The 19,487-nt window shown below is 36.4% G+C and overlaps 1 protein-coding gene across 13 annotated transcripts in view; it reads left to right on the plus strand.

The window, feature by feature from the left end:
- Positions 1-19,487, plus strand: part of NCOR1 (nuclear receptor corepressor 1) — a 156,360-nt gene that overhangs the window by 77,679 nt on the left and 59,194 nt on the right. For 8 of the 13 annotated variants that reach the window (XM_058559592.1, XM_058559591.1, XM_058559602.1 and 5 more), the window contains 5 exons: positions 2,957-3,084; positions 7,122-7,339; positions 8,981-9,043; positions 11,467-11,606; positions 16,528-16,654. In XM_058559592.1, the coding sequence (XP_058415575.1) occupies positions 2,957-3,084; positions 7,122-7,339; positions 8,981-9,043; positions 11,467-11,606; positions 16,528-16,654 (676 nt within the window). The remainder of the gene's footprint in view (positions 1-2,956; positions 3,085-7,121; positions 7,340-8,980; positions 9,044-11,466; positions 11,607-16,527; positions 16,655-19,487) is intronic. The other 5 variants (XM_058559594.1, XM_058559598.1, XM_058559604.1 and 2 more) reach the window with 1 other exon arrangement.

A 19,487-nucleotide genomic window follows, 5' to 3' on the forward strand; every position in this document is an offset into this window, starting at 1 on the left:
TCAGGGGCGGTCATTACAATGAGTCTTGATGTATATCAGCCAAAGGTAAGTGCTGGTTGTGCCCTCCGGCCTCCCTAGCGCTCCCTCTCCATTCACTGCTGCCTAGCCAATGTGGGCGCCACCTGGATAGAGTGTAAGAGACTCTGCTCTGGAGGTGTCACACACTTCTACAGACACTACACAGCAACTCCGTCGATTTTTTGGATCATTTCCATGTTCTCTACAGAACTGGGAGCTGTGTTTCAAAAGGGGTCCTGCCCCCTTCTTCCTATTGACTGGTTGAAGCAAGTGCTACAGTTGCTTCTCAGTCCTCAGCACTACGGAAGGAGGGGTAAAGTCAGCTGTCGGCTGGATTTCAGGCAGCAAGGAATGTGTGGAATTGCTCACTTTCTTCAAAACCCTGGTTAGCATTAGAAGCAGAAAAGTATTAGGGAAATAACATTATATGTATTGTCCAAATCTAAGGGAACAGTGAACCTCTTTACTTACCTTGTGCTGAGTTGAGACTCCCCCATCATTTCTTAGCACTATAAACTATTTTCTTGGTTATGCAGTCCACTTGCTAGGCAAAGGGCAGAGTTTGTCATTGGTGTGCCATTTGGTTGGTTCAGAATGATAGATGGATGCTACATTTGTTCTGGGGGTTGGGCTGAAGTTATTAGCATTTGAAACAGGTCTTGTGACCACTATGGTGTGCTAGAGAGTCAGTTAGAGATGAATAAAATAAACAATCCCAGTTGTAAAGCAGGCCTAGCCATGGTTGGAAAGTATACATTTGAATATCTTCCTGATTTCTTAGTTTTCTCTAGTAATAATAAATACTCAGAAGAAAAGGAAACTGGCAGCCAGGGTGAGAAATCAGGAAAGTCAAAAGCAAGTGAGGGACTTATAGTATTGAAATGATTTAGAAGGGATTAAACTGGAATAGTAGATACAGTTCTTCTTGAGGGACTGAAAATTTCATAGAATAAATGGATCAAAGGTCGTGATGAGGACAAAAAGCAGGATCACCAACAATGAAAATGTGGGATGGATGGAGCATGAGTGGTTGTTGTAGAGAAGACTTTCAGATTTCAGGATCCGGGAGGTGAAGCAGTGTCCACTGCTGGCGATTGTGGTGACTTCACCTGTGGGGAGTTTAATGGATATGACATGAAAGTATTTCAAATGTAGGATATTATGTTGATAGAATAGGCATTGACATGCATTTTGAAATCTGAAGAATAATAGCAAGGCATAGTTAGCCATGTGATAAAATCATCTGTATGTCCTTGGGAGTATTTGAGAAGTCACTCCATAACACCAAAAGAGGAAGAAAGGCATCATAGGTAGATTTTGTGAGCTTCAAAGAAGGAAATATCTTCTAAATGTCACAGTGCAGCAATGTTCTGGAAGTGGCAGTAGGGAGCAAGAAGGATCTAGATTCTTCTTCCTTCCACCATGGATTAGAAGAAGGCATAATGTGGAATCTCTTTTGGAGAGTCCATTAAGGCGTTTACTATCTTAAGAAAAGAGCCAGATTTTATGGTGAGTAGGTAAAAGACTTTGAGATGCCGTTAAGAATTAAGGAAAATTTTACTTTGAATAAGTGAGTACTTCATGTTGTCTGGTGAAAGAAACAGGTAAGAGGACAGGCAGGGTTATTAGGAGGCAAGATAGACATTAGCCTGGATCAGAATGAAAGATTGAGGTGGGAGGGCAAAAATTTTTCAAATAACCAGAATAAAGAAATTTGGTTTTTGCTCTATCCAACACATGCAGATACTTCCATGGTCCAGATGTTCTTCTAGGAACTGGGGATGCTTAGATGATTGGTGAGATTATAACACAGTGAGCCAGACAGACACTGATAGCCAAGTACTACACCACCCTGTGAGAAGTGCTGCAAGCAGATGTGGACATGCAGGTGGAAAGGGAGGGAGACTGGGCCAGGAGCTTCTCTGTGGAAATCAAGAAAATCCTCACAGGAGGTGTAACATTTTGAACTGAATCGCAGAGGATATGCAAGGAAGGACAGAAAGGGTGTTCCAGGCAAAGGCATGAAAATGCTGGGCGTGTTTAGGTGAGTTGAGCAGCACACAATGTGGGAAAGATAGGGGGATTGGCAAGAGGGTGGATATGGGACAATAAACTGTGTGCTGTAATGATGGTTGGAGTTTAATCCTAATAGGTTAGACAGTCTTGATTTCTGAATTAAACAAAAATAATAATACTCAACACAAACTTAATTTCACTTTTTTCTTTTAGAGTCACAATTTTAGCAAATGAGACATCAAAGATAAAAGGGTCTATAATCTTATTCTTTTCCAGTCTTTGTTCATATACGTATTTACAATTACATAGTTGTAATTACAGCTTAGAAATATTTGAGTATTTCACTTCTTTTCACTTTATTATATTTTTAGTATTTTTCCAAATTGCTTCAGTCTTAATAATGACTATAGCTGTCTACTATTCCATTAAATAAATGTTTCCCCAAAAGAGTAAAAGCATAAAGATGTTTCTTATAGTTATCCATTATCTATACTGATGAAAAAATTGGCAATATATTAAGTATCTAATACTAGGGGAATTGTTTGATGAATTGTAGGTTGTCAAGTTTTAAGCTAGAATTGAAATGCTTGAGTGACGGATTAGATGTGGGAGTTACAAAGAGAGAGAACCAACCTCAGATTTTAGATTTCTAAGTGGAATGTTAACGTTTTCACCTCTTTGATGGGTCCAAACACTATGAGCATTTGTATGTTTGTGTGTGTGACCTTTTAAGCAGTATAGATAGAATAAATTAAAGAACATTAGACTAATTTTTAATACATGACCCCTAATTACATTATAAATGATTAATAAGTTAATCATTTATTAGGTTTTTTGCATAGATATTTATTATAATTCATCATTACAATTTAAGGAGCTATTTCTTTTACCTTTGAATTTTACAAATGATGGTTCATTCTAGCAGCAAATTGCCCGACCCTCTCAAGAAGAAAAAGTGGAAGAAAAAGAAGAAGATAAAGCAGAAAAAACAGAAAAAAAAGAAGAGGAAAAGAAAGATGAAGAAGAAAAAGATGAAAAAGAGGACTCTAAGTGAGTTAAAGAATTAGAGTTAAATAATTAGTTAAACATTATAGTTATTTTTAAATAATGAAATTGAATTTATTTAAGGTATAAAGTTTTAGATAAAAGAATCAATGGGATGTGTGCTTTGACCATCTAATAACTATTTGACATAATTAAGGAATGGAATATTCCAGTAACTATAACTTTTGGCTTAATGGACTTTTTTGCCAGACGTGGATACTACTTTTCAGAAGGGATAGGCTACAATAATATACACTTATCACTGAGAAATATTGAATATAATTTAATCTTTGATTTGGAAGATACCTCAGGATTTTTTTTAAACCTCAGATAGTGTCCATTTATGTAAAAATGCTGATAAATGGTTTTCATTTATATAATACCTTATATTCCAGCTTTATTGATTTTATTTATCAAATAAAATAGAGTTCCTGGTTTGTTTGTGGTTGTTGCTGTAATTCTGGTCATAAAAGTAATTTTTGTTCATTATAGAAAATCAAAATCTAAAGAAAATTAACCTGTGATTCTGCCACTGAGAGACAGCTACTGTTGAAGCCTTTGTGTACATATTATGGCAGGGTGGTGTGAGGGGCTTAGTAGCTAGGTTGATTGTTTTTCCCCTAAGGGATCACCTTTATTGAGGCATAATTTACATAGAATAAAATTTACCAGTTTTAAGTGTATACGCTGATGCCTTTCGACAAGTGTGTGCACTGGTGTAACCAACCGTTAGTTGTGATGTAGAACATTTCCATCACCTCAAAAAGTTCCCATAACCTCCTTTGCAGTAGTTTCCCTCACCCTGTTCCAAGCCTCTGGCAAATACTAATCTGTTTTGCCTTTTCTAGAATTTCATATAAATGGAATCATATAGTATGTAATCTTCTGTGTGTGGCTTCTTTTACTTAGCATAATGCCTTTGTGATCCATACAGGTTGTTGCATGTATCAGTAGTTTGTTCCTTCTTAATATTTATTGTTTTATTTCTATAATCCTCTTGGAAATACTGAAGGTTTATCTAGTTTTGTGGCAACTAAAGCAGCCCAGATCACTTGATATAGTTTTTAAAGAGTTGGATACTTGTGCCATTCTAATTTTGTACTTTAGGAAGATATCTATTTAAAAAAAATTTTTTTTTTTAGTTCAGGTAAAACATTTATATTCACGTGGTCAGTGGTTCTTCTCATATAGAATTGCCATATCTTGATTTTACTTTTTTCTTAAAATCCCTAATTTATTTAACAAGCATTTATTTATTACTGATGTGAGCTAGTCTTATGGAGGATGCAAAAATACATAAGATATGTACTATTCCCAGGTAGTTTATGATCTAGTAGGGGAAAATTACGCACGATACAAGTACTATTTAAGAAAAAGAAAAAAGCCTGGAAGAAATGAGCAGAGCTAGTAAAGTATGTTGGGAGATTGAGAAGAGGCTAAGGTTTGCTTCTGTCTGGATAGTTTGGAGGACTTTATGCAGGAGCTAGTGGGTAATGTGGATAGAATAGAGGGAAGAGCGTGAATAGATATGCTGCTTTGAGAAAGGGCAGATAATGGTTTCATTAGACTAGAACATAGGGGGCCAGAAGAAGAACTTGGAAGGTGGATTGAGGTTAGATTTTATGTAAAGCTTTAATGAAAGCTAACGTGTAGACTTCATTCAGGAGGCTGTGTGGGTCTGTTTGGCAACAGGTAGGGGTTAGAATGAATGGAATGTTTTATTGCCAGAGCTATTCTGCTGGAATATTGATCCATTAGCAGTATAGAATGGATGGATCAGAGATATAAGAGTCAGAGATATAAAAGACTGGGATTGGGGTACTAAGGCACTGAATAAGTATAGTGTAGTAGAAATAGAGATGGTGGAATTAGTGGGAGAAATATTACTGAGTTGAAATAACCAAAATTTGGCATTAGATCACATATAGGAAATAAAGAAAGAGGGAAAGAGCTAAAGATGATGTCAAATCTGTAAACCTGAGTGATTATGAACGTAGTGTTACTGTTAACAAGAAATTGGAGATTGAGGTAGAGCAAGAAGCAGGCTGGTGAGGATGGCCTTTTTTTGGGTATGTTGAGTTTGTGTAGATGGGAAATCCAGGTGGTTATTCCAGCAGGTAATTGGGAAGACAAGTCGGGATCTTAGGAGATTTAGGAGGTGGGGTATGAGTCTAAAGATATGGATTGGGAGTCATTCCAGTAGAATTGATACTAATGGGTAACCTCACAGATCTTTAAGGCCAGGGTAAGCCTTGGGAAATCCCTGTATTAAAGGATGAGAGGAAAAAGGCAATCCCCAGAAGGAGAGCCAGAGTAGCAGTAGGGATTTTAGGGAAATATGAAGTCCCAAAAGCTAAGTTGAGAAAGATGTAAAAAGAATTGTCACAGTGTCAGTTGCAGCAGAAAGAGTAATGCGACAAGAACTGAGAAAAAGTCATTTATGAGATATTGCAGTTTGTAAGTCATTGGTGACTTTTGACAAAACATCTTTGGTAAGAGGTTGTAGTAGCTAGATTGGTAAGGGAATAAAGAAGTTAAGACAGAGAGATACATGGTAGCTTTGAGAGTAATTTAGGACTGAAGGGGAAAGAATTATTCTTGAAGCATTTTTTAATTTGGGGAAAAAAACTAGAACTTGGTAAGCCATGACTGGTGTTTGCTTGAAGTAGATAAAATTTGAAAAAAGTCAACACCTTCCATTATGCAAGAATAGTTGAGTCTTTGAGTATTGCCATCTATCCATTCATTTGCAAAAATGTACGTTAAGCACCTTATTTTTAAATATTACAACCCTGGGAGATAAGTAGTACAGAGAATGGTCTTCCAGATAACATGTAGTACTATTGCTGTTAATAGTAGTGACCATTTATTGAGTTTTCCCTAAGTGCCTGAGACTATGATTTAAGCACTTTATAGTGTGAGGGAGATTTAGCCTTAATAATAACAAACACATATGATACTTAATATGTTCCAGACACTGTTCTGAACATTGTACATAAATTAACTCCTTTATCCTTGCAACAGCCCTATGAAATATACTGTCATTATCCTCATTTTACAGATGAGAAAAACTGAGGCCCATGGAGGTGAGGCAGCTTGTCCAAGGTCATCATGTAGCTAGTAAATCACAGAGTCTGGTATGAACCCGGGCAGCCTGGCTCTAGAGGCCATTCTCCTAACCACTAGGCAATTACTGCCCTGTTTGCATGTTATTAGTATTGGAGGTGATTGAGAATATTGAGCCTGGTTTAATAAAACAATGTTGTAGATTATTAGTGCAGAAAGGGTATCTGTCATGGACAGCATCTGTTTTAGCTTCTTCATTTTACAGAGGAGAAAACTCATGTGGAAGCAAAGGCAAGAAATCCAAGACTCCTGCCTTTTGGTGTACCCCACTGCCTCTGGATTGCAGGTCTAGGGGGTTTTCTGATGGCATTCATTGCTTTCTATTAGAGTGTTCTTGTATCCAAGTCAGGTGATTTGAAATGTGTTTAAATTTGAAGTCCATTAATTAATAAAAGAGGCCTTTTTGAAATATCTTAATTTGAGCCAGTCAAAGCTCTTCAAAATTGGGGCATGACAGAAAAGTTACTGAGAGATTGGATAGTTTTATTCAATTTCTATTTAAAGAATTTTCGGAGCCAGGTCTGATGGCCTAGTGGTTAAAGTTCAGTGTGCTCTGCTTCGGTGGCCTGGGTTTAGTTCCTGGCCGTGGAACCACACTGCTCGTCTGTCAGCAGCCATGCTGTGGTAGTGGTTTACATAGAAAAACTAGAAGGACTTACAAGTAGAATATACAACTATGTACTGGGGCTTTGAGGAGAGAAAATAAAAAAGAGGAAGATTGGCAGCAGATGTTAGCTCAGGGCAAATCTTTCCCTGCAAAAAAAAAGGGGGAGAGGGAGTGTATTTAAAAAAAAAAAAAAAGAAAAGAAATAGGGAAGCTATTGACCAAAAAAAAAAAGAATTTTCAAAGCTGTAACCTTTTTTGATATATGTATACTTTTAAATCACACAAAATTTTCATTTGCTTTTGTTTTCAGAGAAAATTCCAAGGAAAAGGACAAGACAGAAGGCACAGCAGAAGAAACTGAGGAGAGAGAGCAGGCCACACCCCGGGGGCGAAAGACTGCCAATAGTCAGGGCCGCCGAAAGGGCCGGATCACCAGGTCTATGACAAATGAAGCTGCAGCTGCCAGTGCTGCAGCTGCAGCGGCCACTGAGGAGCCCCCACCGCCTCTGCCGCCGCCACCAGAACCCAGTGAGTGGACGCAATTGGAGTGGACAGGCCATCATTTTGCTTGGGATTCTGTTTCAGTGCTAGGGTAGGGCAGGAGGGACCTCTGATATTGACAACCTAGAAATAATCTGAAAGTCTGGCCTTTAAATTTTTTAAACTTTAATATCAAAGTCTTTTGAAAAAGAACATCAGCCCAAATCTTGTTACCCTAATATAGCTGTTTTTCTTTTTACTTAGTTGTAATCCTAGTGTGCATGCCACTTTGTTTTTTGCTGTTTTAACTTGGCCATATATCAGGAATATTTTCTCATTTCTGATTTTTATTTTTTGATAGCTGTGAGATGTTGGCATTGTGTTCCCTGAGGCATACTTTCTTGAACCATTCTCTATAGCTGAATGATTAGGTTATCTCTTTCCCCCCTTTTAAACTAATATAGATAGCACTGTAATGAAAAAAAAAATCTTTATTCACATAGCATTTTCTTTCTATTAAATTATTTTTCATAGGCCTGAATTCTTAGACAAGGGAATACTGGGTCTAAGTGTCCAAGCATTTTTCTTTCTCACTAAGTATTGTCTCATTAGTGTATAAAGGGATTATGGTAACAATGAGTACCACTGTTGGTGGCTCAATGGTACGAAGTTTACCATAACATGAAGTATGAAGGAAAACGCAAGTTCTGGGAATGGCAAGAATGATGTAAGGGAAATAACTAGACAAGCAGATGGGGGCAGATCGTGATGGGCCTTGTTTGAAGTATATCCTGCCTTGCTTACAGAGTGGAGAGCTTACAAAGGTTTTTAAATAGAGGAGTGCTGTGATTAGATTGGTGTTTTAGAAAGATAATTCTGGTGACAGTTGTGGAGGACAGGTTAGAGAGAGTAAGGACTAGAGGAAGAGGGACCAGTTAGAAGGGCATCATTAGGCATGCAGTGGCCCAGGCAAGGAGAGGATGGATTCAGGAGATTAGAATTGACACACGTCATTGGATGTGAGTGGCAAATGGGAGGAAGGATTCAAAAATTAGTCTTAAGGATTCAAAAATTAGCCTGAGGATCCTGTTAGTAATTCGAATGACTGGGTAGATGGTAGTACTATTAATTGAGAAGAAGAATATAGCAGGAGCTCATTCCAGGCCTGATGGCCTCAATTTTCTTTCAAAAGTAAAAGAGAAAGTGTTCAGTTTGTGATCTGTCTGTGTTTACTAGATGTCAGGCATTGAAGATGAACATAAGGGCCTCCAGGAGCTAGGAGGAGGTGGGGCTTCAGAGAACAGGAGAGAACTGTGCCTGGCAAGAAGGAGGAGGGTTTTTTCTTCGTTTGACATTTCAGGAGAGAAGGGATCCAGCTCTAATAACTGGAGGGCGCTGAGTGAGGTGGGACTTCTTAGAAAATAAACTGTGTTCAAACATGAAGATATGGATGGAACTTGAAAGAACATTGAGAAAGATCGTAACACTGAGGAGTGTTGAATTTTCCCCTCTATTTTGCAGAGGAGAGGCTGATACCATCCTATTTCCATAGTTTCTTTCATCTAATGCTTTAAACAGGCTTTATGTCAGATAAATAGGTTATAGATTATATGGTTGGTGCCATATAAACCATGATTGAAGGATTTAACTTAATTTTTCTATGCCTTATTGGATTCTCTCTTATTTCAGTTTCTACAGAGCCTGTAGAAACCTCTCGATGGACAGAAGAAGAAATGGAAGTTGCTAAAAAAGGTAAATGATCGTAGTTCAGGTTCTTTAGGTTTTTTCTGTTTTTGTTTTGTTTCTTTTTTTAGGGTTATTAGTAATAAGTGAGATGGAATTAAATTTTTTTTAATTAAAAAAAAAAGAAAATTCTTCCACAATGGTAAATAGAATTTAGGAGTAAACTTGAGTTCTTTTTGATGTTGTGGTACCCTATAAGCTACCCCAATGTGCCTTGTTTAAGAGGTCTTCTTTTGAGGGATTTAAGATTCTCTCTACAGTTTTATTTTGAATGTCATTTTATTAGAAAACAAGTAGGCTGTTTTCACTTTTCCAGAATAGTTGTGATTAAATGCTATTACAGTTCTTTTGGAAGGTATTTTGATATAAAAAGTCTATATGTCTGTTATTTAAAAGTTGCATTTAGTAGAATGGTAAATACTCTCTCAGTTTGCATTTGGTAAGGTATTTGATTATAAACTACTAAGAAATTGCACTGCGATTCAGAGGAGAGAACATGACAGACAGTAGCCAGACAGTCAAAGGTTTGAATCCTTTCTGTCTCTTTCATAGCGTTGTGACCTTGATCTTACTCTGGAACATTATGGATTTTGTGTTTTTCTGTTGTTGCTTGTTAATGTAGTATAGTTTGAAATTGAACTAAAATTTCTAATAGGATAAATAATTGGTTTATAAGTAAAAAATAATTTACTTTTTAAATAAAATGATTTTGAGAAAGATTAGCTGTTTGGGGGTTATTTACCTTGTAGTTCTAAAGAGAAATTATTGTAAGTAGCTTGACCTTTTAGTGACACATTTCAGATTTATTTTCTATTTTACTGATAATGAGTGATACATTTAAGAACCATATAAACCAACTTTACCAAAAATACAACAGCTGAAAGAGTTTAGTCTTCAAAATATTTTTATTTGAAGTTTATTTGCCATTATTAGCAAATTTGTGATTTGTCATGATTACACGTATAACTTTTTAAAAGATGCACATTTATTCTCGTCTGATCATCAGAATGTCATGGTGAGGTAAGTAGATATTAGCTATATCATAGAGTGATCTTTTTTAGGTAGAACGACCTACATATGACTGTTTAGTCACCACTCTTTTCATCTCTTATTCGTATATCAGGTAGGATTTGGAAGTGATCTTCCAATTACCATTATTGAGGAAGCTACTTGTATTAACTTGAAAAACTGATGTTTTCCTGTAAATTGTTAGATTTATACTGGAAATTCCTGCTTGAATACACCTGTATCTAAAGTATATCTCTGTATAGCTCTCTATGTATATATGCATTATATACCCATATTCCTTGCACGTATGTATGTCTGTGTATGTGTGTCCATATATGTATTATTTGATTAAAGAAGTGTCAGATTGCTTAGGTTTCTGTGATACGTTGCATTACAACAGGTTTTTTATTTATTTATTTTTGTGAGGAAGATCAGCCCTGTGATAACATCTGCCAATCCTTCTCTTTTTTTGCTGAGGAAGACTGGCCCTGGGCTAACATCCGTGCCCATCTTCCTCCACTTTATATGGGACGCCACCACAGCATGGCTTGCCAGGCGGTGCGTCGGTGCGCGCCCGGGATCCGAACTGGCGAACCCTGGGCCGCCGCAGCGGAGCACGCGCACTTAACTGCTTGCGCCACCGGGCCCACCTCAACAGGTTTTTTTTTAAAAAACTGGTTAATTTTTTTTTTTTTTTTTTTTTTTTTTTTGTGAGGAGATCAGCCCTGAGCTAACATCCGCCAATCCTCCTCCTTTTTTGCTGAGGAAGACGGCCCTGGGCTAACATCGGTGCCTATCTTCCTCCACTTTATATGGGACGCCGCCACAGCATGGCTTACCAAGCAGTGCGTCGGTGCGCGCCCGGGATCTGAACCAGCGAACCCCAGGCCGCCGCAGCGGAGCGCGCGCACTTAACCGCTTGCGCCACCGGGCCGGCCCCTGGTTAATTTTTTTGAAGGCATTCCTTGATTGTGAATGAAGTGAAGACATGCTGATTATAAATGGAATCTTATATATATATCTTTACTTTGTGTTAATCATTTATATTTGATTACCTTATTAACTTTATATTGATATACTGTTTCCAATGATTTAAAAGGACCTAATCACTCAGTTTACAAGTGTTTGAGCTGTTACTATTTGGCCACCGTTGTCCTAGCCCTCTAGGAGATACATAACAAGGGTAAAGTTGAGCCCTTCTATTAATGAGCATGTTTTAAATTTGGGTGGAAAAATAACAGCTCTCAGTGAGTTTTGTATCAATACGTATTTCCATAAGTATTGAAGTATATCAATAAATAATTGAAAACACACTTTTAGTGTTAATAATTGTGAATACAGTGATTAAGTTGATTTTATTATTTCTCTTATTTCCTGTATCAGGTGACTGTTCAGTTAATGCTTGGTCTGTTTTTAAACTATAGGTCTAGTAGAACATGGTCGTAACTGGGCAGCAATTGCCAAAATGGTGGGAACTAAAAGTGAAGCTCAGTGTAAAAACTTCTATTTTAACTATAAAAGACGACACAATCTTGACAACCTCTTGCAGCAGCATAAACAGAAAGTGAGTATATTAGGGGTGGTGAAACTTTTCCTTACTGTTTTTTACTTAGTTTTTTTCTGAGCTTCAAAGATTGGTTTTGAGAGAAACTTTTTTGTATCTTGTATTTTTATTTATTGCATTTACCTGTAAAGGATATGCTAGTTTCTTGGCACAAGTTGACTGTTTCTCTATTTACTGCCCAAGGAATAAAATTTCTGTTAGTAGTAATGGGAATTCAGTACATTCAAATAACTGTAGACTGGATTTGAAAAATATAAGCATTTTGGAGTTTGAATTGAAAGCTTTAGTTGGAGTTCTGTTGACCATGTTGCATGAGTTGATTTGGTGTATTAGAAAACATTTTCTCAGAGAGTCCATGGATAAATATTAAAAACCAGAAAGTATAAGATTATTGAAAATTCTTTAACAGGGAAGTTCCAGTGTTCTCAAAGTCCAGAGAGCTCTTTTCCATGCGGTCAAAACTATTTTCATAAAAATATTAAGACGTTGTTTACTTTTTTCCACTATATTGACATTTGCATCGATGGTATCACAAAGCAGTTGTGAGTGAGAATGCTGGTGTCTTAGCATGAATCATGGCAGGGCACCACTGTGCTAAGTACTTAATGTATTCTTCATCTCCAAGCGTTTGCATTTTTTTAAAAAAATGCCAGTTTCACTTAAGAATGTCCTTGATGAAGCAATAAAAATTAGCTTTCCTAAATCTTGACCCTTAAGTGCATGTCTGTGATGAAATGGGAAGTGTGCATAAATCCCTTCCATTCTATACCAAAGTATGATGGTTCTCTCAAGGAAAAGCACTTTTGCAATTGTTGGAGTTCCAAAGCTTAGTAACTAGCTTCCTTTTTTTCATGAAATATCTTTTTTAATTGAAAGGATGACAGGCAGACAAACTATGGTTTTTCGGACTTGGATATTTGGGAGACATTTTCTCGAAAATGAATGAGCCTGTCTTTCAAAGAAGACAACCAGTAGTATTTGTTGCCACTTTTAAATTTTGAACTTTGGAGCAAAAATTAGAATTTTGGAAAATGTGAATTTCTTACCATGAGCTTAGCATCTTCTCAGTGCTCAAAAACTTTTCTGATGAGATCAGTGGTAATAACAACTGATGTGCTATTTTGGTATATTATATAATGAAATGTATCCAAATTTTAAAAATCTGTGTAGCTCAGTATTTTTCAAATGACCAATTCTGATGTCAGAATGGATGTCATATATGTATAAAAGATTCATGAAATGTTTATTTTTATTTTTATTATTATTTTTGTGTGTGTGAGGAAGACCAGCCCTGAGCTAACATCCATGCTAATCCTCCTCTATTTTTGCTGAGGAAGACTGGCCCTGAGCTAACATCTATTGCCAATCCTCCTCCTTTTTTTTTTTTCCCCCCCAAAGCTCCAGTAGATAGTTGTATGTCATAGTTGCACATCCTTCTAGTTGCTGTATGTGGGACGCCACCTCAGCGTGGCCGGGGAAGGCAGTGCGTCAGCGTGCGCCCGGGCTCCGAACCCGGGCGCCAGTAGCAGAGCGTGCGCACTTAACCGCTAAGCCACTGGGCTGGCCCATGAAATGTTTTTTAATACACCAAAGTGCAAGATAGATGAATGGACTTTAATAGAGTATAAAAAATTTATTGATATGGTTTCTTATTTCACATTGCAACTAACCTTTAAGAAATGGCTACTTGCTGAGTTTTGGTATCAAAGAATAATGTCCTTAGTCATCTGAAAAGACTATTAAAATATACTTCCCTTTTCCAACTACATGTCTCTGTGAGGCCAGATTTTTTTCATATACTTCAACCAAGACAGTATTATCTCCACAGATTAGATTACATGTAGAAGCACATTTAGAAGTGTGCTGTTTCTTATCAAGACAGACATTAAAGAGATTTACAAAAACAAAACAATGCTACTATTTCACTGTTATTTTTTTGTTTTGGAAAGTAGTTATTTTTTATTAAAAAATATCTTCTATATATTGATATGTAATGGGTTTATTGTTATTTTTAAATGAATTAGTAAATAATTTAAATGTTTCTCAGTTTTCATTTCTATTACGGTAAATTATCTATCTATCTATCTATCTATCTATCTATGTATGTATATAACTCGTGAAGAAAAACTCTTAAGGGTCTTTTGTACTTCTTAAGAGTGTTGTATCCTTAGACCAAAAAGGTTCAGAATCATTCAAGAATGATAGAATGGGTAATAAAAGGGAAAATATTTAAACTTACTAAGATTTGAGCTTACAAATAAGAGTATATGAAGTGTAACATTGACTGATTTAAAAGTTATATATGAAAGAGCTTTTAGGTTAAAAATAAGATTGCGAGAGTTAAAAATGTGCTGCAGCAAGCAAAACATAAAGGAAAGAAAATAAGAACAATCAAGACTACTGACAAGAGAGCCTTGACTTCACCAAATACCACCTAAAGTGAGACGGACAGACAGACACAGGCTGGAGACTCAGGGAAGAGTTGCACTTGGAGTCCAAAGGCAGCCTGCTGGCAGATTTCCTTCTTGCTCGACTGTGTGTTGGGGGTGGCGGCAGGGAGCCGTCAATGGGAGTTCTATTAAGGCCTTCAATTGATTGGATGAGGCTTGCCGCATCCAAAATTATGGAGGGTAATCAGCTTTACTCAGAAGTCCACTGATTTAATTGTTAATCTCATCCAGAAAACACGGTACAGAAACATCCAGGATAATGTTTGACCAAATATCTGGGTACTGTGGCCCAGCTAAGTTGACACATACAAATTAACCATCACAAACGTCTTTAAAATCATTTTAATTACAATTGAAATAATAGGGGCAGCAGGCTTCAATTGTTTATCTAGAGTGTTTTATCATTTTTAAAAGGTTCTCAAGAAAACATGACAAAATATGTAATATCTGTTAAAACACTGGAAGATATATAGGTGTTACATTTCTATATATTTGAATTATTACATTAAAAATTAATGAATACTGTTTTTTTAGTTTAAATGAATAAAAATTTTTTAAAATTAATGAGAACTATCATATAGTGAAGAAACTGCTTAGAGATGCAGTAGATTGTTGACTGTGAAGACAGCATTGTGCATAGTAGTGGTAAGACGTTGTCTCTTCTGTAGTCGTCAGTGAAAGTACCAAATAGAGTGGGTAAATATTGGCAAAGGAGGGATATGGGTTGGAACTGGAAAAATCTATATAATAGCTATTATTTGATGCTTAAAAATATAGCATTCATGGGCTCTTCTGAAAGCTTTTTAAAAACTGTGGGCAGAGGATTCTTCCGTTGCATTCCTGCTAGGAACATAGGGATGGATTTTTTTACCCTTCAGAATTTCACCTAGTTCTATGACTCTGACATTGGAAAATGATTCTTTTTTCTTTTGATTTAATTAATGCTTCAGGTTGGATCCTAAATAGCATATTCATATCATAAACTAAAGATAATAAGACTAAGAAAAAATAAGTAAAAGAATAAGAATATTGCTAATTTTTAGCAGTTGGGGTAGTAATAATTTATTTTCCTCACTATGAGGAGTCTCCCTATGAGAGGCTGACAGCTGAAGTCTGGTGAAATAGGGGCTCTAAGAGGCGTTGAACAGAGACCTGCCAAGGGCTGCGACCCTTGGGTCTGCACAGACAGGAGACCTTAAGTCTTTTATATAGCAACATAAGATTATAAATATAATAAATGGTTAATGTCTTACATTTAAATGTATACAAACATACTCTTACAGATATGTGATCCCAGTAGAAGAATGAGCAATTTTATGTAAAGACATAGTTTGCAGAAAGGAAAATCCTATTTTTTTTAAAAAAAGGAATTTGTCCTCATTGATAGTAAAAGAAATTCAGTAATACCAATGATGAGTTGTTGCCTATGAAATCACATAGTTCTTTTTTTTTTTTTTGGTGAGGAAGACCAGCCCTGAGCTAACATCCAATGCCAATCCTCCTCTTTTTTGCTGAGGAAGACTGGCCCTGGGCTAACATCCGTGCCCATCTTCCTCTACTCTATATGGAATGCCGCCACAGCATGGCTTAACAAGCGGTGCGTCAGTGTGCACCCAGGATCCGAACCGGTGAACCCCGGGCCGCCGCAGCGGAGCACACACACTTAACCACTTGTGCCACCGGGCTGGCCCCCAGAAATCACGTAATTCTTAATGCTAGCGAAGGAAGGTTATTGCAGCACTATTAACAATGTCAAAAGTCGAAAATTATCTAAATGCCTTTAAAAAGGAGAATTTTAAGTATATATTGGTACAGAGTGTTTTTATGGAATCATTAGTAAAGATAATAATCTAGAAGAATTTATAATGTAGGAGTATGTTCAGTTCATGGTTATATTAGGTTAAAAAAAGGTAGGATATGTGACTACATAGGCCCTTCCTGGTTTTGTTTACATATTTACATAAACATTTATATACATGTGTACACATATAAAAGACTGAAAGGAAATGTACCAGTATAATTAGAATCTCTAGCTGGTGGAATTATGAGCAATTATTGTTTTTTCTTAAAATAATTTTCTGTGTTTTTTACATTCTAACGCAGGTTATTTTTTTAGAAAATAAATGTATATGTTATTTTTATTAGAAAAAACATTATTTGGAGGGAGAGAAGAGCAGGAGATTTGTGACTTTTGGCTATTTGTAAATGTATGTGTATATTTGGTGAGTAGTTCAAAAATGGTTTAGATGTAACTTTTGATCAGTTTGGTGAAAGCGATCCATCTACACAAAAGGGTCAGTTAGTGGTTACCTAGAGATAACTGCACTTTAACCAGAACAGTCATTAAGCACACAGCCTTCCTGTTTAGTACGTGTGTGAGTATCAGTGTTCTATGTTATTTCAGATATAAAAAGGTTTGTTTCTTTCCTTTTAGTTATTTAAATCATAAATAATATTTTTTACTCCTTTAGACGTCACGAAAGCCTCGTGAAGAGCGAGATGTGTCTCAATGTGAAAGTGTAGCTTCCACTGTTTCTGCTCAGGAGGATGAAGATATTGAAGCTTCCAATGAAGAAGAAAATCCAGAAGACAGTGAAGGTATCTCAAAATTTTAAATTTAGTCGTGACTTCTGCTATCCCAAATATGTAACTTTTAGCTAGGTCATTTGACTATTTAGGAATTGCTTCATTAAAGAAATAGTATATCAGTGTTTTCATGGCAGAGACTTGAAACTTGAACACAATGTGTTTATTCATTCAATCAACAAATGTTTATTTATGTAGCACCCAAGAGGGACCAGGTTCTACAACCACAAGATCTTGAAAATGGCAGTCTTGCTTCAGACACTAAGTGCCAACATCAGTAATATGTCTGTGCATCTATGTCGTTGCTACATTTATTCATTTGGTTTCGTCAGTTACATTTCCCTCTTTATAAAACATTGAGTTTGATTTATTTCAGTTTTTAAAAAGACTTAACATATGTCATATTTATATTTTCATGTAAAAAGAATTAATGAGCCTAGAAGCCCCAGCAGAAACAAAGGTTAACCCAAGGAACTTAAGAAAAGAAATAAAATCCTTTTTGTCACTTGAACAAATTAATGACAACTTCCTGAAAAAGTAAATATTTTCTTGAGTTTTTCCTAAAGACAAAAGAGGTACCTAATTTATTTTAATTTACATTACTATTAAAGCTTCTGTGGATTTCTTTTGTAAATTGACTACTTCTGAAGTGGGGATTTTCACCATGATTTTAGTAGCTCTTTATGTATTATATCTTAAACATCTTCATGTTTTGTATATGCAAATATTTTTTCCATCTCAATCACTTTTGGTTTTATCGTTAATTAAATTACCAGAGTTTAAACTTTGTATGTACTTAGAGCTGTTTATATTTTCCTTTGTAGGCTCTTATATTTTGAGCTTAGGAAGTTCTACACCTTCCAGGAGTTTTAGAAATACTAAATTTTGTTTTATTTTTTTTCTACAAGTTGTTGTTGTTGGCTTTTAAACTTAAAATTTGTCTTGAAATGTATTTTGGCTTTGAACAATAAGTAAACTTTTTTTTCTGTGAAATTTTGTGAAAAATGAGGCCAGTGTTACAAGAGTAAAGAGAATATAGGAGCAAACTCACCCTGGGTAATATAAGAATGCTGCAAACAATCAAAGCCAGGATGGTGTGTTTATGGTACTTTTAAAGAAGTTATCAGAGTTTGTTAACTTTAATAGGTTGTGGCTGGTAGCTAGTAATCCTTGGGTTATAAATGTACATGAAGCCTGTATTAGTCTGCTTGGGCTGCCATAAGAGAATATCACAGGCTGGGTGGCCTAAACAACAGAAATTTATTTTCTCACAGTTCTGGAGGCTGAAAGTCCAAGATCAAGGTGCCGACTGGGTTGGTTTCTGGTGAACCTTTCTTTCTGGCTTGCAGAGGGTCACCTTCTCGTTTTGTCCTCACATGGCCTTCCTTCTGTGCACATGTGCTCCTGGTGTCTCTTTCTCTTCTTATAAGGACACCAATCCTATTGGATTAGGGCCCATCCTTATGACCTCATTTAACCTTAATTACCTTCTAAAAGGCATTGTCTTCAAATACAGTCACATTGGGGATTAGGGCTTCAACATATGAATTTTTGGGGAGACACAATTCAGTCCATAACAAAGCCCAAGCCTAATTATCATTAATATGTTTATTTCAGAATAGAGAAGCCTATCTGTGCATGGGCTAACAGATTCTCAAAAACCAAACACTAAAAAGTGACTTTTGTCCTTCTGTTTTCTTCCTGTTACTTTGTCTTAGTGTGAAGCTTTTTCAAATAAAGTTATTAAATAAGGTTATAAATAAGGTTATTAAGATAATTAAGGTTAAATGAGGTATCAAAATAATGTTTCTGTGGCTGGCCCTATGGCATAGTGGTTAAATATGGCGCGCTCCACTTTGGTAGCCCAGGTTCATGGGTTTGGATCCCAGGTGTAGACCTACACCACTCATTAGCCATGGTGAAGCAGCGACCCACATACAAAACAGAGGAAGATGGGCACAGATGTTAGCTCAGGGTGAATCTTCCTCAAGCAAAAAAAAGAGGAAGATTGGCAACAGGTATTAGCTCAGGGTGAATCTTCCTCACCAAAAAGAAAGATGCTAATAATACTAATGTTTCTGATCAAGTGTTGGGTGGCGTGGTCACATCATGCCCTTTCATACGTGTGGTTGTGTTATGACATCTGGAATAGTTTCCTATTAATAGGAAGTGAACTTGCCACTAGAATTGTGGGATCTCCCACAATTTTGACTCAACTTCATTTGGAAAGTGTCAGAGAAAAAGACAGTACAATGCAGTTTACATGACCTATGATTTCATGCTGATTGCTAAATTTAAGGAGACACTCAAGATCACTGTTTATTGTGTGGCAAGGCTCTTGCCCACGGGAGAACGAAGACACCTGCTGAAGGGAAGAGTCCCTTTGCCTATTCTCTTAAAACACACGTCTGACAGTGTGAATATCTTTCACAGTTAGAAGAGTTAAATCAGAGAGACTGGAACTTTACCAAAATTTGGATTTGCTTTTGTTTTCTTGTTCTAAATCATTCTTTGAGGTTTTTTTTTTTTTAGGGAAAAGAAAAAAAAAGAGACTCATTTTTGGCTGGTGCTTGGTGAAGCATTCATTATGCCTTGGAAATATTGTTACTCTTTTGTGGCTTGGAGGAAGAAAATAATTGAAAAAGTGCTTATGTCAACTAATGTCATCTGCTGCATAATCACTAACATGTCTTCCAGTATTTTGAAGATAAATGAATAGTTAATTTGCTCTTGAATTTGGGGCTTTCCATCTTTATATGAATAGAAATGAAGATGAAGTCAGGCTTTCTGTTAGCCTTTCAACATTTTGGTAGCATCTGTCACTATCAGTAATTGCTACCATATA

The sequence above is a fragment of the Diceros bicornis genome, chromosome 18, assembly GCF_020826845.1.
Source record: "Diceros bicornis minor isolate mBicDic1 chromosome 18, mDicBic1.mat.cur, whole genome shotgun sequence".
NCBI lineage: Eukaryota > Metazoa > Chordata > Mammalia > Perissodactyla > Rhinocerotidae > Diceros > Diceros bicornis.